A 21,579-nucleotide genomic window follows, 5' to 3' on the forward strand; every position below is an offset into this window, starting at 1 on the left:
ACAGGTCGACTGTCAGATGCCAGATGGCCATGGGGACAGCGTGGGGTCGTCATGGCAATCCACAGTGACATCAGAGAGGCCTTGGGAGCCTGGGTGATGTCACCTGTTCTGTGGTGTCACCGCTGCTCTGGAGCTGGGGATGTCCAGCAGGGCTGTAGGGATATTGGCCCCTGAGGAGAAGGGGGAGAGAGTGGAGATCACAGCTTCACCTTACCGAATTTTCTGGAAGGTTTTCCACAGCTGTGTAGATGTGACTTGAATGAGAGCCTTGCTTCCTCCTGTTCCTTCACACCATCATTAAACAGATTTTTTGTTTTGTTTTGGTTTTTTTCCCCTTTTTTGTCCTTTCCATAGAACTAAAACACTCGAATCAGTTTTGGGCTGTGGCTGATGCAGCTGGAGGGAGCTTGTTTTTAGTACAGTGAAAGCTGGATTCCTCAGGTGTCTTTCTCCTTAGTATCTTACCTGTCTTTTTTTTTTAATGGTTTGTGACCATGACACCGGAAGATATGAGGAAGAAAGCCAGTAACTGTGAAATAAAAAGAAAAAAAAAAAATCTGTAAGCTCTGTAAGATTATGAGCGTCCTCTTTTAGTCCTTACTCCATGTATTACATCCATGTTTGTTTGATTCACATAAAGCACTTTCCTCTCTAACCCCTATTCTTCCTTTTAGCAGTAGCAGGATTCATGTTAGTGTCTCCCTGTGGTATTTTCTAGTTTTGCTTTCTTTCCCTGCCTCTATCAATTGCTTTTAAAGAGTATATTTGCTGTGAAGATTTTTTTTTAATAAAACTCTCTGCAAAATCCACATCAATCTGTCATATGCATAACACTGTCATAGGTGTAATGATGTCACCATAGGGTTTATTTACATAGAGAAAATTATTTTAATGGACTATACTGTTAGAGTGATGTTAACCTGTCAGTAAATGTTCCCATATGGCCACTATTTTCATAGAAGCAGACCTTTCCTTTTTCTAGGCCAGTTTACTGAGAAATGGATTAAGTAGAAAATAAATGTTAGAGGTACTTCTGATGGGAAGCTTTAGCAGCAAAGCTGATATTGGGGACTTCAACAGAGAGTGAGCTCTCTGTGTCTCTCGGTACCTGCCATAGGGCTCAGGTGAGGCTGAGGATGAGCCCCTGACCTTAACAACAGGTCAGAGAGGATGTTTTCCGTAACAGTTATCTTAGGAACACATCAAAATGTATCCTGAGGTGGCAGGCAAAAGCATTTGAAGTCTTTGGTCTTTCCATGACAAGGAAACAGTTGTGGTGGGATGTGTATTTCTCCATGTGGGAAATACCGACAAACTGGCATGGAAATACCTTTTCTCTCTGAGCGTTTTGCCATCATGTCTCTGTCCTCCAAGTGCCTCTTGTTTTTTCTTCTTCTTATCCCCTGGCTGCAGTTGAATGCACTTCAGTCAAGTTTGTTAACTGGAGAGCTGGGATTGTGGGCAAGCTCATACTGGGCAGCAACACGAAGGAGGGAAAATGCGAGTAGTGAGTGAAAAGACAAGAGGAAACAGCCTTAAGTAACACCAGGGGAGGTTGGGGTTGGATCTTGGGAACAATTTGCTCAGTTGGCATAGGAGTGGTGAGAATGTTCCATGACAGCAGCTGAGGGCCTGTGATGCCAGAGCTGGGGCAGCAATGGAAGCCTCTGTTATCCCAGCACTGGTGTCAATCACCATGGTTTCTCCCTTGGGCGACCATCCCCTGGAGCGATGTCCTCTGTCCCCATCCTCTCTCCGTGTCCATTTCCAGCCTAGCTCAGCCACCCTTGGGGTGGGCAGGGGCTGTTTTCACCCCCTCCCACCGCACAAATGACTGCAGACAGAGGTGCTGCAAAGCCAACACCCAAGTGGTTTAATGAAGCATGAAAGTGGAATTTCAGAGAGGCTGGGGCTGGAGAGGGTGAGTGGGTGCCTGTCTCTGCCTCCACATCTCATCTGGGTGTGGGTGCCACAGGGCTGGTGCTGGAGCAGTGGGTTATGGGTGACCGTACAGGTCACTATTTCCGTGGTCATGCACCTCTGCACAGAAACCTGCAGCTGCTCAGTGACATCTCCAGGGCCACTTGGTCCCACTCCTGCTGGGCCAATTTCTTCAGGCACTGCTGCTGGAACCGCTGCTGAGGTGTGATGGGCACCGAGTCCTCCTACTCGTCAGTGTGGTGGGTGCAGCCGTGAGGCCCCAGTGCCCGAGGGATGGCGGGGATTTGATGGGAGGTGCAGCAGCCGAGGGGCCCAGGCAGCTGCTGCCACAGCCCCTGTGGTGGGTTTGGCCCCATGGGTGCAGGCACAGTCTGCTCGGCTGCTGAGGATTGGATCCCGCGGTGTTCAGTCAGCATGTCCCCTGGTGGGTGCGTCCTCATCCATGGGTGGGGACACTGGTTCCAGCAGGTGGTGGGAATGCTGGTGGTGGGGCTGTCAGAAGCAGGATGGGATAGAGGTGGCGGTCCCAGGGCTGTTGGTACCAGGCTGGTGCATGGTGGTGGTTCCTCTGGGTAACTGCAAGGTGCCAGGCAGAGCCGTGGCCTCTTCTCCAGGGTTGGGGCCAGCAGGGTCGCCGGGTGAAGGTGTTTGAATTGGTGCTTGGCAGGCCCTGGGCCAGCGCTGTTGTGGTGGGCAGAGTCTCCCATGTTGGTTGATCCACCTGGTCATCTTCTCCCATTTGATGGAACGTTGTAGTGCAGAGAGGTTTCGTGGCCCTTGAGAGCTCTGACTGGCATAGTGCCAGGGTTGGGTTAATGGTTGGACTTGATTTTGAGGGTCTCTTCCAACCAAAATGATTCTGTGATTCTACTCCCACACCTTTTACACGATGTCAAAACTGTCTCATGGTCAGTGTTTGCAGTTTCTGTCCCGCATCAGCCCTATCTGTCACATACATTTATGTCTTTCCCATGTAAACAATATTGCTGTATCCTGAGTGCTGGGATGCTTATTAACTCTTTTGTAGGTAGTGGTCACTTAGCCTTTGGTTTCCTCTCTCATTGTCGAAGGGAGGGAGTTATCAGGAGCCACTGGGATTTGTACATCTTTGCTCTTCCCCAAAGATGACCATAATGAGAAATAAAAGAACCTGTTTCTCTGAGGAGGGTGGTCCCTCCCTCAAATTTCTTGAAGTCAGGATGTTGTTGGGATTTGATAGGTCTGAATAAGCACTCAGAAGCTTTGAAACTATGCAGAGATGTTACATTTTCCCTTTTCTTCCCCTTCCTCTTCTGCAAATATGCTGGGATATCAACAGAGCATTTTGTTCTTTTTCCTTGTCCTTATGTTGGTGTCAATATGCCAGCTCTTTGCACAGCTAGTAACTCTTACTAGAAATAAGGTTCATCTGTAAGGTTCCTAATGCACGCAGAAAGAGCAGCTGGAACGTTCCTATGAAGAAAGAGAGGTTCTTTTGGGATATTTTTTTAGCTAAAAATTCAGAAAGGAATTAAAAAAAGAGAGACGAAAGAGAAAAGAAAATCTTACTAAGTAAAATTGTGTGTCAAGTGTTTGTTTTTTTGTCCTTTTCAGCTGAAAGTCTTGCTAAGGTCTAAGGAGGATCTTAGCTTGTCTTCCTTTGTATTTCCTCCTCCTTTGATGTACAGAGAAGCAGTAATAAGCAGTCAAGGACTCTGCAGGAACTGCGTGATGCTAAATTCAGATGTGAATGTGACTTGGGGCCAGGGGAGGAATTGGGTAGGGAGGAGTGAGTGCAGAGGTAACTACTACAACTCTCATGAGCAGTACAAGCAGATTAGGCCAGGTCAACTGGCACACCATATGAGACCATTTGTACATTTATTAAACTAATAACACGTGCATACTGCACTTTGCTGGGATCACTCTTAAGGAGTTGTGTTGCAAAAACACTGTTTCTGCCATGTTCCCTAATAAGAAGCATATAAATTGCTTAAATTTTCTTAGTTCTGCCCGTGCTTTGTTCTACAACTTATTAGCAATGCAAATATAGGAAGCACTATAATATGCATCTGAATTATCGCTCTTATTCATTAATACCTTGCAGAACTGCTGGCTTCTCTGATCTCATGCAGCCGTCTCTTCTTGGTTTACATTCAGTCCTGCTTTCAAGATGATCTTCGCAACTCCAGAGCCTTCAGTAAAAAAAAAAAAAAAAAGAAATAAAAAAATCAATTCTAGGTATTAAAGAATAAAAAGGCAATCTGGGTGATTGATCCTTGTGCTGAGGTCTGCCAAACTGTTGATGTGGGTCATTCAGGTGGCTTGCAAGCAGGACCACCCTTGTTAGAGGCTGTCCCATCTTTTGCAGTTCCCTCCAGGATCATTTGTGTCCATGGTGGTTGTTGACCTAACAAGGCCTTTCTAGGCAGAAGCAGTTTGAGAGAAGGTCCAAACTTTACTTTGTTTCTTGCAATCTCACTTAGCAGTGATTTGGCTGTTCCCTGGCCATCTCACCTACCTATATTTGGTTTTGAGGAAGACTGTTGCTTTAGTTCTGTTTCCCTTTGTAAGCTGTTTGTAGCAGCTGGTGCCATGTGGGCCCTGGGGATGCTGGTAAGCTGAAAGCTGTGAAAATGGTGTATTTTTTTTTTCGTTTCCCTACCTTATTGAGCCTGCAACACTTGGGAGGTCAACTGGTCTTAAATATAGTATTATCTTTTTATTAATACTCTCCAAAGATAATAAATGAGGACTCCAGCTCAGGGAGAGGACAGAGAAAAGAAAGAGCATAGTGCTTATTATCCAGGAAACAGATAATTGGAAAACTGAAATCTTAACATGCTATTACAGAATCACAGAATCACAGAATTGGCTAGGTTGGAAAAGACCTCAGAGATCATCAAGTCCAACCCTTGGTCCAACTCCAGCCCATTTACTAGATCATGGCACTAAGAGCCATGGCCAATCTCAGTTTAAAAACCTCCAGGGACAGTGAGTCCACCACCTCCCTGGGCAGGCCATTCCAATGCCTGATCACTCTCTCCGTAAAGAACTTCTTCCTAATATCCAGCCTAAACTTCCCCTGGCAGAGTTTAAGCCCATGTCCCCTTGTCCTATTGCTAACTGCCTGGGAGAAGAGACCAGTTCCCACCTGGCTATAACTTCCTTGCCTGAATAGCAGATTGGATGGTGGGTATGTCCTGAACTCAACAGAAGGCTATGTATAAGGATACATGCAGCAGATCTGTCTGTAGAAAAAGCTCATTTAGACACCCCAATGATCCATTCCTGTCTCTTTCTGAATACAGCTGGATAAGAGCCCCTCTGGACTTGACAACCCAGAGTTGAATTACCCACATGAATCACCATAGAGAAACTGAGTCATCTCATGTCTGGAGAGAACAGAGCACAGTGGCTTTGCAGAGCCTCAGATCTTTCCCTACCAGAAGCAGTAAGCTGCTGAAGCTGAAACCAACAGTAAAAACATTTAGATTTTTAACAGTGAATACAGCTGTTATTCACCTTCCACTGAAGTTGTAAACTGAAAATTGCCACTCTAGATCAAAACTTGTGGAAGAAACAAAACATGCAGATTTTCATTGTTTTGCAAGAAATTTCTTAAGGCTGTCTCTCTGCACAGCTAATTGTAGATGTGCTCAGACTCTTAATCAAGCCTGAAGTTGAGAGAGGGGAGAAAAAAGACAATTCCTGCATATTTCTCTTGACTTGGAAAATATCAAGTCCACCAGGGATTTACCTGAAATTTCATCTCTATTTTGTTGTACAAGCAACCACACCGTGCTTGAAAGTAAAGGGGCCCAAGATGGTTAGTATTCAGGGATTGCTTCTACCAAGCTCAAGATCAGAGCATCCTGACATGTAGGAAGTCAAGGAAGGGAGCCAGGAGACCTGCGTGGTTGAACAGGGTAAGCTCAAGTGGCAGAATTTACAGATCACGGAAGGAGGGGCTGGACACTTGGGAAGAATATAAGGCTGCTGTCAGAGGATGTAGGTAGCAACTGGGAAAGCTAAGGCCTCCTTAAAATTAAACCTGGTGAGGAGGGTCAAGGACAACAGAAAGAGCTTTTTCAAATACGTGGCAGATAAAACTAACACCAGAGGCAATGTAGGCCCACTGATGAATGATGTAGGTGCCCTGGTGACAGAAGATACAGAGAAGGCAGAGTTACTGAATGCCTTCTTTGTCCCTGTGTACTCTGCCAGAGGCTGTCCTGAGGAGCCCCGTACCCCTGAGGCCCCAGAGGAAGTCAGGACAATGGAGTAGTTTGGCTCGGTTGATGAGGACTGGGTTATAGAGCAATTAGGCAATCTAGACATGCATAAATCCATGGGTCCAGATGGGATGCACCCACAGGTGCTGAGGGACCTGGCTGAGGTCATTGCTAGGCCACTCTCCATCATCTTTTCCAAGTCTTGGGAAATGGGAGAGGTGCCTGAGGACTAGAGGAAAGCAAATGTCACTCCAGTCTTCAAAAAGGGCAAGAAGGAGGACCCGGGTAAGTATAGACCGGTCAGCCTCACTTCCATCCTTGGGAAAGTGATGGAACAACTTATCCTTGGTGCCATCTCAAGGCATATCAAGGATAAGAGGGTCATTAGGGGCAGTCAACATGGCTTCACCAAGGGGAAGTCATGCTTGACCAATCTCATAGCCTTTTATGAAGACATAACGAGGTGAATAGATGGCAGAGTGGTGGATGTGGTCTACCTTGCCTTCAGTAAGGCATTTGACACAGTCTCCCACAGCATCCTCACAGCTAAACTGAGGTAGTGTGGTTTGGATGATCAGGTAGTGAGGTGGACTGCGAACTGGCTGAAGGGAAGAAGCCAGAGAGTTGTGGTCAATGGGGTGGAGTCCAGTTGGAGGCCTGTATCTAGTGGAGTGCCTCAGGGGTCAGTACTGGGGCCAGTACTAATCAATATATTCATCAATGATTTGGATGAGGGAATAGAGTGTACTATCAGCAAGTTTGCTGATGACACCAAGCTGGGAGAAGTGGCTGACATGCCAGAAGGCTGTGCTGCCATCCGGCGGGACCTGGACAGGCTGGAGAGTTGGGTGGGGAAAAATTTAAATATAACAAGGGCAAGTGTAGAGTCTTACATCTGGGTAGGAACAACCCCAGCTTCCAGTATAGGTTGGGGAAAGACCTATTAGAGAGCAGTGTAGGGGAAAGGGACCTGGGGGTCCTGGTGGACAGCAGGATGACCATGAGCCAGCACTGTGCCGTTGTGGCCAAAAAGGCCAATGGCATCCTGGGGTGCATTAGAAGGGGGGTGGTCGAGAGAGGTTCTCCTTCCTCTCTACTCTGCCTTGGTGAGACCACATCTTGAATATTGTGTCCAGTTCTGGGCCCTCAGTTCCAGAAGGACAGGCAACTGCTGAAGAGAGTCCAGTGCAGGGCAACAAAGATGATTAAGGGAGTGGAGCATCTCCCTTATGAGGAAAGGCTGACGGAGCTGTGTCTCTTTAGCTTGGAGGAGACTGAGGGGTGACCTTATTAATGTTTACAAATATATAAAGGGTGACTCTCACGAGGATGGAGCCAGACTCTTCTTGATGACAACCATCAGTAGGACAAGGGGTAATGGGTTCAAACTGGAACACAAGAGGTTCCACTTAAATTTGAGAAGAAGCTTCTCAGTGAGGGTAACAGAACACTGGAACAGGCTGCCCAAGGAGGTTGTGGAGTCTCCTTCTCTGGAGACATTCAAAACCCACCTGGACACCTTCCTGTGTAACCTCAACTGGGTGTTCCTGCTCCAGAGGGAGGATTGGACTGGATGATCTTTTGATGTCCCTTCCAATCCCTGACATTCTGTGATTCTGTACACTTTCTTTTTTTGGTAGGAAGTAGCAGTTCACTTATCCCCAAGTATATTTTAATGGCTCATAGTGCTTGCTTCATTTTTGTAAGAGATCAATATTCTATTTCATGTCTATGTATATTTACCTCTCATTATTTTTCGAAATTTAGTTGTGAGACTAATTTTACAGACTACAGTTAAAATACCATTAACATTATACATCATGTGTGTACACACAAAGATATAGCAGTTGCTACTAGAAGAGCAGCTGCCCGTGATGTGTTGTCAGAATAAAGCAAAATGTCAAGTGCTGTTGTTGCTAGTTGCTAGCAGAACCTGCTTCTATGGACTGTTTTACTTAATGTTTGCCTCGCAGTAAGAGCTGTTGTTATTGTAGGGGTCCTGAAAAGATTTATTCTGGCCAGATCTTCATTTTTGGCAGTTGAACCCTGCCCTTGGGGTGTGATCGAGTTCCAGATCATGACACCTGAATGTAGGTTTCTGTGTTTGAGTCGGGGCTTCCCAGATGCTAGTGCTGAACTGGGCATTGTGGTCTGGAGAGTCAAGACAGAAACCTGTAAGTTGCCTCAGGGCATCTGTGGGTCTTAATGGCTTTGTTCAGCCCTGTCTGGGACCCCTAACCGTGCACATGGGCTTAGGTTTCCCATTTTAGCTTAGCCCTGGGCATGCAGTCCCTCCCTAAGCTTTGTCACAGGCTGGTCCCCATGCCTAGTGGACCTGCTGCTCACATCTGGATCTCCTAGACAACCGCTGGACCTGGATCAAACACTTGCTAGTTCGAGGGGTGTCAGTGAAGCCTCTTACCAGCCCCTGTGAAGCCATATTATACCTGAAGAACTGAGGGGCATCAGAACCCCCTGTAGAGCCCTGTTTGGGATGTCTCAGTTGAGCTGGGGCACAGCCTACACATGAAAAAGTGCTTGCCCATGTAATTCTCTACTTTGCGCTCTGACCTCTCTCCTCAGTTGGCACAGGATTGGTGAGAATGTTCCATGACAACAGCTGAGGGCCTGTGATGCCAGAGCTGGGGCAGTGATGGTGATGCTGGAGCTGGGGCAGTGATGGAGGCTTCTGTTATCCCAGCACTGGTGCCAATCACCATGGTTTCTCCCTTGGGCGACCATCCCCTGGAGCGATGTCCTCTGTCGCCATCGTCTCTCTGTGTCCATTCCCACCCCGGCTCAGCCACCCTTGGGGTGGGCAGGGGCTGTTTTCACCCCCTCCCACCGCACAAATTACTGCAGACAGAGGTGCTGCAAAGCCAACACCCAAGTGGTTTAATGAAGCAAGAATGTGGGATTTCAGAGAGGCTGGGGCTGGAGAGGGTGGGTGGGTGCAGGTTTCTGCCTCCACATCTCATCTGGGTGTGGGTGCCACAGGGCTGGTGCTGGAGCAGTGGGTTATGGGTGGGTTACAGGTCACTATTTCCGTGTCCATGCACCTCTGCACAAAAAACTGCAGCTGCTCAGTGACATCTCCAGGGCCACTTGGTCCCACTCCTGCTGGGCCAATTTCTTCAGGCACTGCTGCTGGAGCCGCTGCTGAGGTGTGATGGGCACCGAATCCTCCTGCTCCGCAGCGCGGTGGATGCAGCTGTGAGGTCCCTGTGCCCAAGGAATGGCGGGGAGTCAGCGGGAGGTGCAGCAGCCCCTGTGGTGGGTTTGGCCCCGTGGGCGCAGGCAGAGCCAGGTCGGCTGATGGCGTTTGGATCCCGCGGTGTTCATTTAGCGTGTTCCCCGGTGGGTGCGTCCTCATCCATGGGTGGGGACGCCCGTTCCAGCAGGTGGTGGGGATGTCGGTGGTGGGGCTGTCAGCAGCAGGATGGGGTAGAGGTGATGGTCCCAGGACTGTTGGTTCCAGGCTGACAGATGGTGGTGGTTCCTCTGGGTAGGCATGAGGTGCCGGGCAGGGCCGTGGCCTCTTCTCCAGGTTTGGGGCCAGCAGGGTCGCCAGGTGAAGCTGTTAGAATTGGCCCAGGACCAGCACTGTTGTGGTGAGCAGAGTCTCCCATGTTGGTTGGGCCACCTGGTCATCTTCTCCGCTTTGGTGGGATGCTGTAGTGCAGAGAGGTCTCGTGGCCCTCGGGAGCTGTGGCTGGCATGGGGCGTTTGGTATTGATGGCCCGTGCAGCTCCCGGTCCTGGCGGCACCCGGCAGGAGGTGGTGCCCGGTGGCAGGGCGGGGTGGGTGAGCAGCACCTGGAGCTGCCTGCTCTGCATCTCCTCCATTTGTTGGGCCATGGAGGGCTGGTGAGACTGGTGGGCAGGCGGTGGGCTGGCCAGGAGGCTGAGCGGAGGCCTCTCCAGAGCGTCCATCAGGGGGTCCCTCCAGGGACTGGCCAGGCGACAGTCCTCTGAAGGCTCCTTGGAACTCTCTGGAGAGCTCTGCTCAGGAGTCTCCATGGGACTCATCTGCAGCCAAGGGGCCAGGTCTGTTGCCCCAGTGCCCTGCATCTCCTGAGGAGCTGGCGAAGGGGAAGCCGCCACTGCCCCACAGAAGAGATCGGTGTCCCCCAGCATGGCGGCTGCCAGGTGGTCTTCAGGGCAGTCAGCCTCTGGCCCGTACTCCCAGAAGTGAGGGACTTCAGTGGCAGGGATGCTGCTGGCCAGGCTGTCATGGCCATCAGGGAAGGTGGCGTAGCTATTGAGGAGCATCTCCACTGCCACCTCCTCCTCTGTGCAGCCGCCCTCTGCCCTGTACACCAAGAAGTAGGGGAGCTTGTTGAGAGAGATGGTCAAGTGGGGGATGTGGGGGACATCGGGCATGGTGTCCTCACCATCCCTCAGTCCCTCCCCGCCACTCCATTGGATCTATGGGACAGCTGCCCTCTGCAACATACTTGGAAAAGTCGGGGAGCTCATTGAGGACCTCGGTGGTCATGCCTGCGCCATCGGCGGTAAAGCCACTGTCCTCGCTGTCCCCAGGCGGTGCAGGTGCCACCTGGTCCTGGGTGCTCTCAGCCGCACACTCCCAGAACCCATCGAGCTCCCTGAGGCTGTTGGGGAAATAAAGGCCGTCAGGGACGATGTCCTTGCTGTCTCCCAGCCCCATGGCCACCACTCAGTCCTTGGGGCAGCCACCCTTGGCCACATACTCGGAGAGGTCCAGGAGCTGGCTGAGGAAGGTGGGAGACTGGGGGATATGCCCGGTGACATCGCCGTCTTCCAGCCCCGCCACCGCCCCTTGCTCTCTGTGACTGGTGTCCTCTGCCCTGTACTCAGAGAGATCAGGGAGCTTGTTGAGGCAGGTGGTGGGTTTGAGGTGTCAGGGACATCAGGGATGGTGTCCCCGCTGTCCCTCAGCCCCATTGCCACCTCTCACTGCTTTGCGCAGCCGCCTCTGGCACGTACTCAGAGAGGTGTGGGAGCTCACTGAGGAAGGCCTCCAAGCCGGGGCTGTCGGAGACATCAGGCACACTGTCCGCGCAATCCGTGGTGTCAAACCAAGCGGACGTGGCATCGGCCACAATGTCCTGGGGTGGCTCCAGACTGGCCTCCGCACAGGTGGCTGATCCCTGCTGGGGCTGATCCTCCGGACTCCCCAGGGCTGCCTGGGTGGCCAGTGCTGCTGACAAAGCAAACAGAGCCACCCCAAGGCAGGTGATGCAGCTTTCCTCAGCTTGGCCACCCGCCCGCAGGTTCTACCGCCCCCAGCACTCACCTGTAGGCTTCCCCATGGTTGTGCTGGCAGGTGCAGCCAGGGCAGGCTGGTGGGGGCTGGCAGTGGGGACGCCGAGCTCCGCGGCCACCCTGTCCTTGCCGGAGGCCTCTGCTGACTTCTGGGCACTTCCAGGCTGGGTGTGGGGCACAGGGGGACCCTGCACCCGCTGAGTCACGCGGCCACGGTGTGGTGGGTGGCCAGGGCAGGCAGGGACAGGCAGGTGGCAGGAGCCTGTGGGATACAGGGGCTGCCCCTGGACCACAGCCCCCGGCCCTAGCGCCATGGGCTGGTGTGGCACCAGTGTCCCCATTATCAGCTGCTGTCCCCAGGTGTAAGATGGGGCAAAAGCAGCAGGGACAGGGAGCAGCTGGACCCCTTGGGGCAGCGGGACCTGCTGCACCCCTTGGGGGAGCTGGAGTGGCTGCACCTCGTGGAAAAGCTGCACGCCCTGGGGCAGGTGCACCAGCTGCACTCCCTCTTGGAACAGCAGCCCTTGGGGGAGCTGAACGTGCTGCATCCCCTGGACCAGCTGCACCCCTTGGGGGAACTCAGCTGGCTGCACAACTTGGGGGAGATGGGCTGGCTGAACCCCCTGGGACATCTGCACCCCTTGCGGGAGCTGCAGCAGCTGCCCCAGGGCCCCCGGCACCCCCTGCCAGACACCGCCCTGTCCCATCTGGGATGGGACAGGGTGGAACTGGGCAGACTGGGAGGATACCACCAGCCCTGAGACAGAGGCAGGGACCAGTGGTGCCATGGTGGGGATGGCGAAGCTCATGGCTGGTGCCTGCGATGCCATCGTCTGGAGAAGGATCCTGTCTGTTGGGGGAAGCACAGCAATGTGAGGGGTTTAGTTTTCGTACCACAACTTCCAATCTCAGCGATTTCCCATCCTACTGGTGATGGCCTGGCCTGACCTGCGCTAAATGATGGTTTTCCCTCCTGACGATGGTTTCCCGGTAATGGATTCTCAGCCCCATGATGGTTTCCCATCCTGATGGTCTCCTGTCCCCACAATTTCCCATCCTAAGTGTGAGCTTCTCTTTTTTTTTGGGGGTGGGTGGATTTCCTCACCCGATTTGTTGAAGTGAAGAGGGCCGAGAAGGAAAGGTGTTGCTTTTTCGTCACCTACGAATTTTCTCTCCTGATTTTTTTTTTTTTTCATCAGGAGGAGTACCTAGGGGCTGATTGGCTCATGTTTGCCTCTGACCCACATGGTCATTTGCCCTGTGCACCCCACATGCTGCTTTTCCTGCAAGCGGGGTGGACAGGGCAAGAATTGCCACCTCAGAGGTTCTGTCTTCTCATTACGAGCAGCCTGACGGAATTTTCCCTGGTGTCCAAAGTGCTTCCAGCCCGGTGGTGAATCTCCCATCACACCCAATGGAGCCCATCACTGGTGCTAAACTGTGGCAGGGAAGCTTTGAAACTACTCCAGGTTTCAGGTCCTGATCAGTCACCTGTGTCAGCCACGGCAGTCAAACTGGATGAGGGTGGACAAGGATGGATGATGAGGAGGGTGGAGGAGGACGGACGAGGAGGAGGAGGACGAACAATGATGAGGAGAACAGATGAGGAGCAGGAGGATGGACCAGGAGGACGGACAAGGACAGATGAGGATCAATGGGGATGAGGTTGGATGAGGTTGGCTTCGTCTGCTGCTTCTCACAGTGACGGACTGGAGAGCGCTGGGAAATCCGGCTAGACAGGTCGACTGTCAGATGCCAGATGGCCATGGGGACAGCGTGGGGTCGTCATGGCAATCCACAGTGACATCAGAGAGGCCTTGGGAGCCTGGGTGATGTCACCTGTTCTGTGGTGTCACCGCTGCTCTGGAGCTGGGGATGTCCAGCAGGGCTGTAGGGATATTGGCCCCTGAGGAGAAGGGGGAGAGAGTGGAGATCACAGCTTCACCTTACCGAATTTTCTGGAAGGTTTTCCACAGCTGTGTAGATGTGACTTGAATGAGAGCCTTGCTTCCTCCTGTTCCTTCACACCATCATTAAACAAATTTTTTGTTTTGTTTTGGTTTTCTCCTCTTTTGTCTTTTCAGTAGAACTAATACATTTGAATCAGCACTAAAAAATATATTTTCACTTTCTTTGTTTGGTAGGACATAGTAATTCCCTTATCCCCAAGTGTATTTTTATGGCTCATAGTGCTTGCTAGGTCGAGGGGTTTCAGTCAAGCCTCTTACCAGCCCCTCCCTTTGTCTACCTGGCCCAGACCCTGCAGGACAACATGCATTAGTGAGGGCATGACCTATGCTGGGGTCACTCGTGGCTCATCGTACAGCCCCACCAACTGAGCTAAACAGCTTCTGTGCAGGTTGTGAGTCAGTTGTCTAAATGCCGGCATCTGTTGCTTCTTGAGAGACCCTAGTGTGTCCTCCCTGGCTTCCAAATGCTGTTGAGCAAAGCTGGCAGGTTCCTTAAGACCAGTTGAGTTTGCCATTTGTGGATGTATCACAAATGTCACTAGACAGCTATGCTGAGTGAAAGGTTTTGACTGTAGGATTTTCTGAATTGCCATCCTGACTCAACAAGTTGCACTGAAGAGATCTAAGATAAGGAGAGGCACCCAACTCATGTAGACAGTGATAGGTGTCTTAATCTGGAGCTGAATGATTTTGTTAAGCTTCACTTAATGCAATAGTCCTTTGCATTTATACTTCTGAGTTCCTTGAAAGGCCTGCCAGTAAATACTACCTTAAATGTTTGTGAACAGAAGGACAGTGCTACTTTACATTGCAGCTGATATCTGCACATTACAATAAATGATGTCTTCCAGGCGATACAGAAAATGCTTTCCTTTGAGCTATTTTCCTGATGTCTTAGCAATGGAATGTCAAAATTCCAGTATTAGACATAGAACTGCATTAATAATAATCTGATTTGCATTTCTGTGGGGCAGGTTATTAATTAACCAGTACTGCAGGTTCAGTATTGACAGTGCTCTTGATTTCGCTAAAGTGAAGTGATTTATTTGTTTTTGCTATCAAGCACTTGCAGTGCTGACCTTTCTTGTAGAGATGTATTGTGTTTACATCCTGTATGTGACATGATAGAAAAATCAAACTCTTCTACCTGGAAAGCTGTGAATAAATGATGCCTGGCAAATAGGTCATCCAATTCCACCTTTCGTGGAGGCAAGGTGGCCTTTAATTCCTGAGTGGAAGCAACGATTTTTCTAATGTATCTAAGCAAAAGCTGATAAGACACAAACCGTGGTTTTTATGGTTTTAGCCACTTAAGGTTTTGCAGGTCTCGTCAGTCTTACAGCCAGCAGTGCTGTGGCTCTCTTTGTCTTAATTCTAGCAGTAACATATGATTAAATAGTATTCTTTGAAAAGAAAACCAAAACTAAACATACACAAGCATCAGTAGTACTGAAAAGGCCTAATGCTGCTGTGAAGTTGTGTAAGACCTGTGGCTGTAGATGACAAGATCCTGAAACACTGAGCTTCCTTATCTCGCTGCGTGCACATGTCTTTACCAGCTACGTAATGCTGACCACGCAGTAAGAACTGAGAGTAGAAAAGGGCATTTGACAGCGACACTGACTGTGTGCTACAGTGTTCAGAGTAACAAGAGTTTGTTTGGGACATGGCTGTGAAGGCTTCTGTCGATTTTCCTAATGAGGGATGTTGTTTCGAGTTGTTAGCATGCCTCCCTTGCTCCTTTGTGCAGTTTAACAAGATTGCCTGACAGATTTTTCGGTAATTTGTATGTTGAGTTTGACCAGGTGAGCTAAGAGCACTGATTTCTGGTGCTCAAGTCCAATGAGAACATGCCTGCTGTTATCAAGCAACCTGGTTGTAAGAAGTTTGCTATTAAGATGCTACTGAGATTTCTCTGTGGAGTTTTCTTGCATATTATGAAACTCTGACTCATTTTGCTGCCTCCTCTAAAACAAATAAAAGAAATTATGAAACAATAAAGGAAGCATCAGTGCTGTCTTGGGAAATCTCATTTCAGAGGAGCACAACATCTGAAAAATTACACCTACTTTTCATTCTCCTTCAAGAAGCTGCATCTCAAATTAACAAAATTTATGGCCTTAATGAAAAGACTTGGAGCAGTGGTTTCAGAGCCACCAGATGCTTTCATGTGATAGACCAGGAAGGAGAAAAAGTACATCAGGAGGCATCAAGAAGGGGGAACATTAAATACTTGACAGTTTTTAAAACAGTGCATTTTAAAACCACCACATTGTGGTTTGCAAGGTGTCTGGAGCCAGCAATACGGTATTTTCATCCTGTGAATATTAATTGATCTGTTAGATGATAAAAGTGTATCTGCCTTCACTAATAGTGAGTTTACTGTAGCAAAATGTGTAGACCAGAGGCAAGTTTTGTAGAACTCACAGGACCGAGGACTTCTGATACAAATTGTTATTTCTGATATTTTATAGAAAGGTCTAATTCTGTTACCAAATGGAGTGAGTTGATCTCAAATTCAATGGAAGCTGACCCTTGCCCATGAGTGCTTTAGTGTCACGTGGCACACAACATTTGCTAATGAGGGAAAAGTCATATGGCTCTACGCTGCTTAGATATTTCAGCAGCTTGTGATCTGTTAATAACGTAGACTGAGGGAGCTTCATGCTAAAATTGTTCTTTTGAACTGTCAGAATTCATAACAGCACATATGGCAAAATATTTGCATCGTGCTTTCCTGCTGTGACTTTTTCTTCTACATTTTCCTGACCAGCGGCTGCTGATGGCTCACAACGCTGACCAGCCACAATGGATCTCATAGTGGTTTACGGTACCCATCGTAAAACGACATAGCAGTACAGTTATGGACATGGCATTTGAGCAATGTGTGTCCATGGCATGCCATTCGTTGTGTGCTAGTTAGTGACAAAATGGTACATATACGAGTAAATATAGACCTTCTTCCTGGATGTCAGGACAGCTAACAGGGTTCTGAGCCTTCCAGTTGCAGTTTGCTGCTTCTGAAACATCAGAAATTCTTCAATAACTAAAAATGGATATTGTATGGGCACCTGTTCAGCTGTGTCTCGGTGAAGAATTGAGTTGCTGTCAGTATCTACTTCCCATTTTCACCACAAGCTAATTGGCTGTACTAGCACTCAGGCCAAAGAAGATAAGAATTGGAAAGAAAATTTCTATACCTTCATGTGGTTTCTCAGAGTACAAGGGAACCTCCCAGGAGGAGACTGACATGCTTAAAAGGGGATCTTCCCTGCTCTTTCTGCTGAATGTTTGCCAAAACTCCTCTTCAGATCTTAGAGCGAGAAATTCTGCTCTTGGGTTCAGTCTCCTTTTGGCTGTGGCAGTGTTGTTCACTTCATGCCTAGCTCAGTGTAGAGCTGACAACTTCTGTTGTCTCTTTACCTCCCATTCTAGCACAGAAAGAAGTAGAAAAAAGCTTCTGAAGCGTGTTAGGATGCTACCATGTAGGATGACAAAATGTGTTGTTGTGATGCATTAAGGTGGTGTACGAGTATGTTTTCTTAAGGGACACAATATCAAGCTACCAGTACTTTCGGAACTCTCTGTTGTGTTGCAACCAAGGGAAGGATTTGCCTTTCCTTGAGCATCAAATATGGTCCCAACCCAAAGACAGATTGGTGGTCTGAGTGCTGCTGTGGTCTTGCTGTTACTCAGCAACTTCTCAGGTATCACCCTGGTTGGTGTACTCCTGTGCTCAGAATTTGGTTGATGAATGGATTTAGGTTCAAAAAGAAGTTTTACTTCAGATCGATTTAGTGCAGAAGCAACCTTCTGTTCATTGAATCCATAAAGTGAATTCAGTCTATCCACCTTCTAAATTCTATAATATTTACAGGACCTTAAAGCAGTTGTTGTCTTCTTATGATGCATTGCAATTTGATTCAATTCTAAAGTCCTGCAGTTCCCTGCAGGGAGCTGGGAGAGGCAAGTGAGTTTGATTGATGTGATCTGCGTATTGCAGTCTGTATACTGGAGAGGCAAGTATTTTTTGAGAAACACCTTTTGAATTTAATGTGGCTGCACATAGATGGATTCTAAGCTCCACATGGTCCCTTTCAACCTAAATTTCTTAGGATCCTCTGTGTCTGAATGCTCTTAACATCGCTACCACTGATGGCAAATCCTTTACTGACATCAGATGTCCTTTGACTTAAGTGGAATTACAACAGCTTGAGACTCTGCCTCCTAAAGTATTCACACATGCAGCCTTTTGGGGTCTAACTTTCACACAGAACAACTCCAAAGCAGTCAGTCATATTTTGCAGCTGATTTTTCCAAAAGGTGTAGCTGTATGTGAGAAAATGTGACTGCAAGCTGATACTCATATAATTTCCAGCCGCTTAAATAATTTGAAGAATATTGGGAACCAATAAACATGGAGCGTTTCCAAAATCTTCAGGCTATTGAAGGTGTCTTGAACAACAGCGTTTTAGCAATAAAGCATGTGCTGTAGTGTAGCAGAGATTTTATTGCAAATTGTGGGAGCCATGAAGTCCAACTTGTGATACAGTCAGAGATAATATAAAGCAACCCATTTAGTTTTGTCTGTTCTGAGTTTTTCGAAGGCTGTGGTTATCAGATAAAAAAAGATCATTTTGATGTGTTTGCCAAGGAAACAGTTGAGATTTCACTGCAGACTGCAAGATGCAGTAGCCAAACTAAAAAACATAACCAATGCTATTGTTCCTTAGTAGTTATTTGCTTGCAGAATATATAAATGATAAAATACTTGGAAAAACATTTGCAAAAGTGGTAAGCCATTTATGCAAGAGCATGGTTTTTCTGCAAGTCTAGACTGGCCTCATTTGGGTGGTTTCAAGTGGAGGTGATTATACTTCTTCGTGTTTCAGGTGAGGGCATTGGCCAGTTCGACTTCAAGTGGATCTTGGCCATAAAATATGTTTCCTTCTTTGGCTGGAATTCTTCCCTGTGCAGATAGCTGATAAAATAAAAACAGAAATTTTATCCTAGAGAGTACAATATGCGTAGCATCTTGGCCAGTCCACCTCTTCTGTTTGAACCTGTACATGCTTACAACATGTGACACTATTTATCAGAAAGCTCCTGAAATTGCTCTTTGTTATTAAGTTTGATGTACTGTATGCGTATTTAAAAGCATAAAATTTACCTGAAATGTGTTTTCAATAACATAACTGAAATGTGTTTTCACTTCCTTGCCTTTTTTTTTTCTTTTCCAGGCAGAGGGTTCCAGGCTTCAGAGGGAACTGAGAGGATATTTAGCAGCCATAAAAGGTGATTTTTAAGTTTTACATCATGTTTTCATAAATGAAACTTCTTTAAAAAATTGAGGCACGTAGGCTTGTTTAAAGTATACAGAGACAAATAGAAGTAATATTGCTTTTGTCATTAGCAGTCAACATTTCTGCTTTGGCTCTGGCACAGGCTCTTTAGCTTGTTGGTAGGGATTCTGCACCTTCACTGTCAACTCATGTGTACATTGTTGCATACAGGGCTTGTCCTTGACTGTCCTTTGTGTGCAGGACTGCTGCCCAGATTCTCACGTTGCATGCATTTTGAGCACCCACAAAATCTACACATCTTCTTACTCATCTTTGCGAATGCTAGAACATGAAATAGCCCATGTACAGTAAGGGATTGCTTGACCTCCACAACTGTAACATTTCCAGGTATTACTAGTTGGATGACGATCTCCCGCCAAAACCGTGCTCCCCACAATTATGTGTTTTCTCATCTATTTCTGCCTGTTTAATCCATTTTTTTTAAGTTTAAAAATCAAATGTGATCTTTTATGATACTACATTGAAAAATCCAAGTAGCAGAAGCTCAGAGGTGAATGCTTAAATATCAGAGATTAAGTTAACAGCTATTTAAATCCTACTGTAAATCCAGCATACTTAGCTTAGCACCATACACAGAGTGTTCCCTTTCTCATGCTGCCACTCTTTGGAGGAGTTGGAGGCTAGATGCTAAAGGGAAGGCAAAAAGATTTGGTGACTGACAGAGAGAAAATAATGCCTTCTTGAGATAAATATATATATGTGCATGTGTATATATTTTAAACCTAATTTCAGTCCAGTAGGGAAAATGTTATGAACCAGTATTAACATCTCTGGAAATCACTGTGTCATAATAAAGCATTAGCAGCTGTTGAAAGGCAGGGAAGAAAACTCTTTTTGATGGGAACTGTAAAACAGGAAGAAAAATGGTAGCTTAAGTGTCTTTGCTGGATGGGCTGAGCAAGGAAAATCTTCTACCAGACAAGAGGTATTATGCCTTGTAGAGATTTGAACAATGTCTTCTGTTCTTAGAGGAAATTTCTGTGTCAGTCAGCACTGGATGCTGATTTTACATTCTTACTTTTCAGTCATCCGTTCCCCACACCCATTAATAGATGGATACTCAGAAGCAACATGATGAGGCTGTTTGTTGTCCAGATGGCTTTTCTATCACATAGGTTGACTGTTTACATGCTGCTTTGACTTCCATGTTGGTGACAAGAATCCCCCTTTCTGTCTTTCATTTTCTTTCTCTTTCATTCTCTTATTTTCCTAGAACTTTGTGCGTTTGTGGTCCTTTTGATGGTTTAATGTCTAGTGGGCTACTCCTTGCACCGAGTTTTGTTTCTAACTTGGCATGAAATGTTTCACTGGGCAACTTTTACCTTTTTAGCCACCCATTTCTGCTCAGCATCTTTCTCCTGTTGCAACCCGTAAGTCCATATTTGAAAATAATTTGGATCGACTTTCTTACTGTGAATGAATGAAAAGTATCTTCATGTCTTAAGACCCAATCATAAGCAACTCACAAAAGCCTTAAAAATGTTATTCTCCGAAGCCAACAAGCCACCAGTGGGGCATCCTTGGCCATTCATGTGGACTTTTGCACTGTGGAATGGGAGGACAGCCCCAGGCAGGAGTCCAAAAACACAGCTCTGGCTGGGGCTTCCCCAAAGCTGACTAGCTCATCTGTGGCAAAGACCCTTCCAGATTTTGAATGGCAGAAGCAGATTCAGCAACTGCTACCACCTCTTTGTTGCTATTCCTTGAAGGACTGCCATCATGAAAACATTTTGGCTATGCACAAAAGCATGGGAACCCCCAAATTTAGGCACGGGAGTGGGATGTTTGCACATAGGACATCTGAGCCTTGCAGTCATGCTGTCATCAGGGGCTCATTTTGCAAGGAAAAAGGTTGGTCATATTGGAAAATAATGGACTTGATATTCTTGTACTCTTACAGATGTGAGAAAAGCAGTTCATTTTAAAGGGTTTCAGGAATTGGCAAGATAGATAACTTTAACTGAAACATTTTATAAAGTTGGTATGTTGTGAACTCAAGAAAAAGTTTAATTCTGCTGCATGACTTTCGAGTGACTGGATATTACAAATTGGAAGTATGAGATTCAAGCATGATTTAAGCTAGGAATGGTCAAACAAGCCTTCTTATGACCCCCTATCCCTTGATTTTAATATACTTCACAGTTTGAGATTTGATATCACACATTCTTAAATTAAAGAATTTTTGCCATATTCAGACTCCTCCTCTTGCTCAGAGGTGCTTCTTTGTCTTAGCTGGATCTTGATCTTCACTGCTTGTTACTCAATGACTCAGAGGAATCATGTCATAAAGCTGTTGAACTTCTGAATGGCTTTTATGTGCTGTTTTATTTCACCTGCATGATAGTTTCATGTCTGGGTGTGTATCGGGGGTGTTTGTACCGATGCGACTGTGCACTATCCCCCATTGCTATAGTCCTCTCATGCCTTGGTGTTCTGCCTCTTTCCGTCTCCTTGGCAACATGTATCTGGGTTCTCTACTTCATGGTTTACTTTTTTAAGCTTTTGAGTTCTGTAGGTAATTTGAACAGTTTTATGGACCAATTGTTAAAGAAATTCTATATCAGACATACAGACCTGGATTTGCATGCATGTGGCAAGGTGGCAGAGGTAAAAAAGGAATCCTGAAACATGAAAAAGAAGCACCATGCTTTTCAGGTGACTTAACAAAGTGAGAAATAATAACCAGTTTACAGGAAGGGAAGGGGACATTTTGGAGATCTATAAGCAGTTTTGCTGCCTATTTGTCAGTCTGTGGCAGACAGACCTGCGTATATCTTCCAAACACACAAATCTTAAAATCAATCATGTAATTTCTTAGAAGCAATAAAACTATCCATCCTTTTTG

At 47.2% G+C, this 21,579-nt stretch overlaps 1 protein-coding gene and 1 long non-coding RNA gene across 4 annotated transcripts in view; both read left to right on the top strand.

Moving 5' to 3' along the window:
• LOC139827218 (uncharacterized) overlaps positions 1 to 21,579 on the top strand; it is a 376,663-nt gene that overhangs the window by 221,363 nt on the left and 133,721 nt on the right. The gene's annotated exons all lie outside the window — the stretch shown is intronic.
• The window catches only part of LOC136098426 (amphiphysin-like), a 168,033-nt gene that overhangs the window by 66,477 nt on the left and 79,977 nt on the right, over positions 1 to 21,579 (top strand). For all 3 annotated transcript variants that reach the window (XR_011737560.1, XM_065831826.2, XM_071804611.1), the window contains exon 3: positions 18,612 to 18,666. Coding sequence is in view for 2 of the 3 variants with exons in the window: in XM_065831826.2 (XP_065687898.1) it covers positions 18,612 to 18,666 (55 nt within the window). In the remaining variant the exon portion in view is untranslated. The remainder of the gene's footprint in view (positions 1 to 18,611; positions 18,667 to 21,579) is intronic.

The sequence above is a fragment of the Patagioenas fasciata genome, chromosome 2, assembly GCF_037038585.1.
Source record: "Patagioenas fasciata isolate bPatFas1 chromosome 2, bPatFas1.hap1, whole genome shotgun sequence".
In the NCBI taxonomy this organism is placed as follows: Eukaryota; Metazoa; Chordata; class Aves; order Columbiformes; family Columbidae; genus Patagioenas; species Patagioenas fasciata.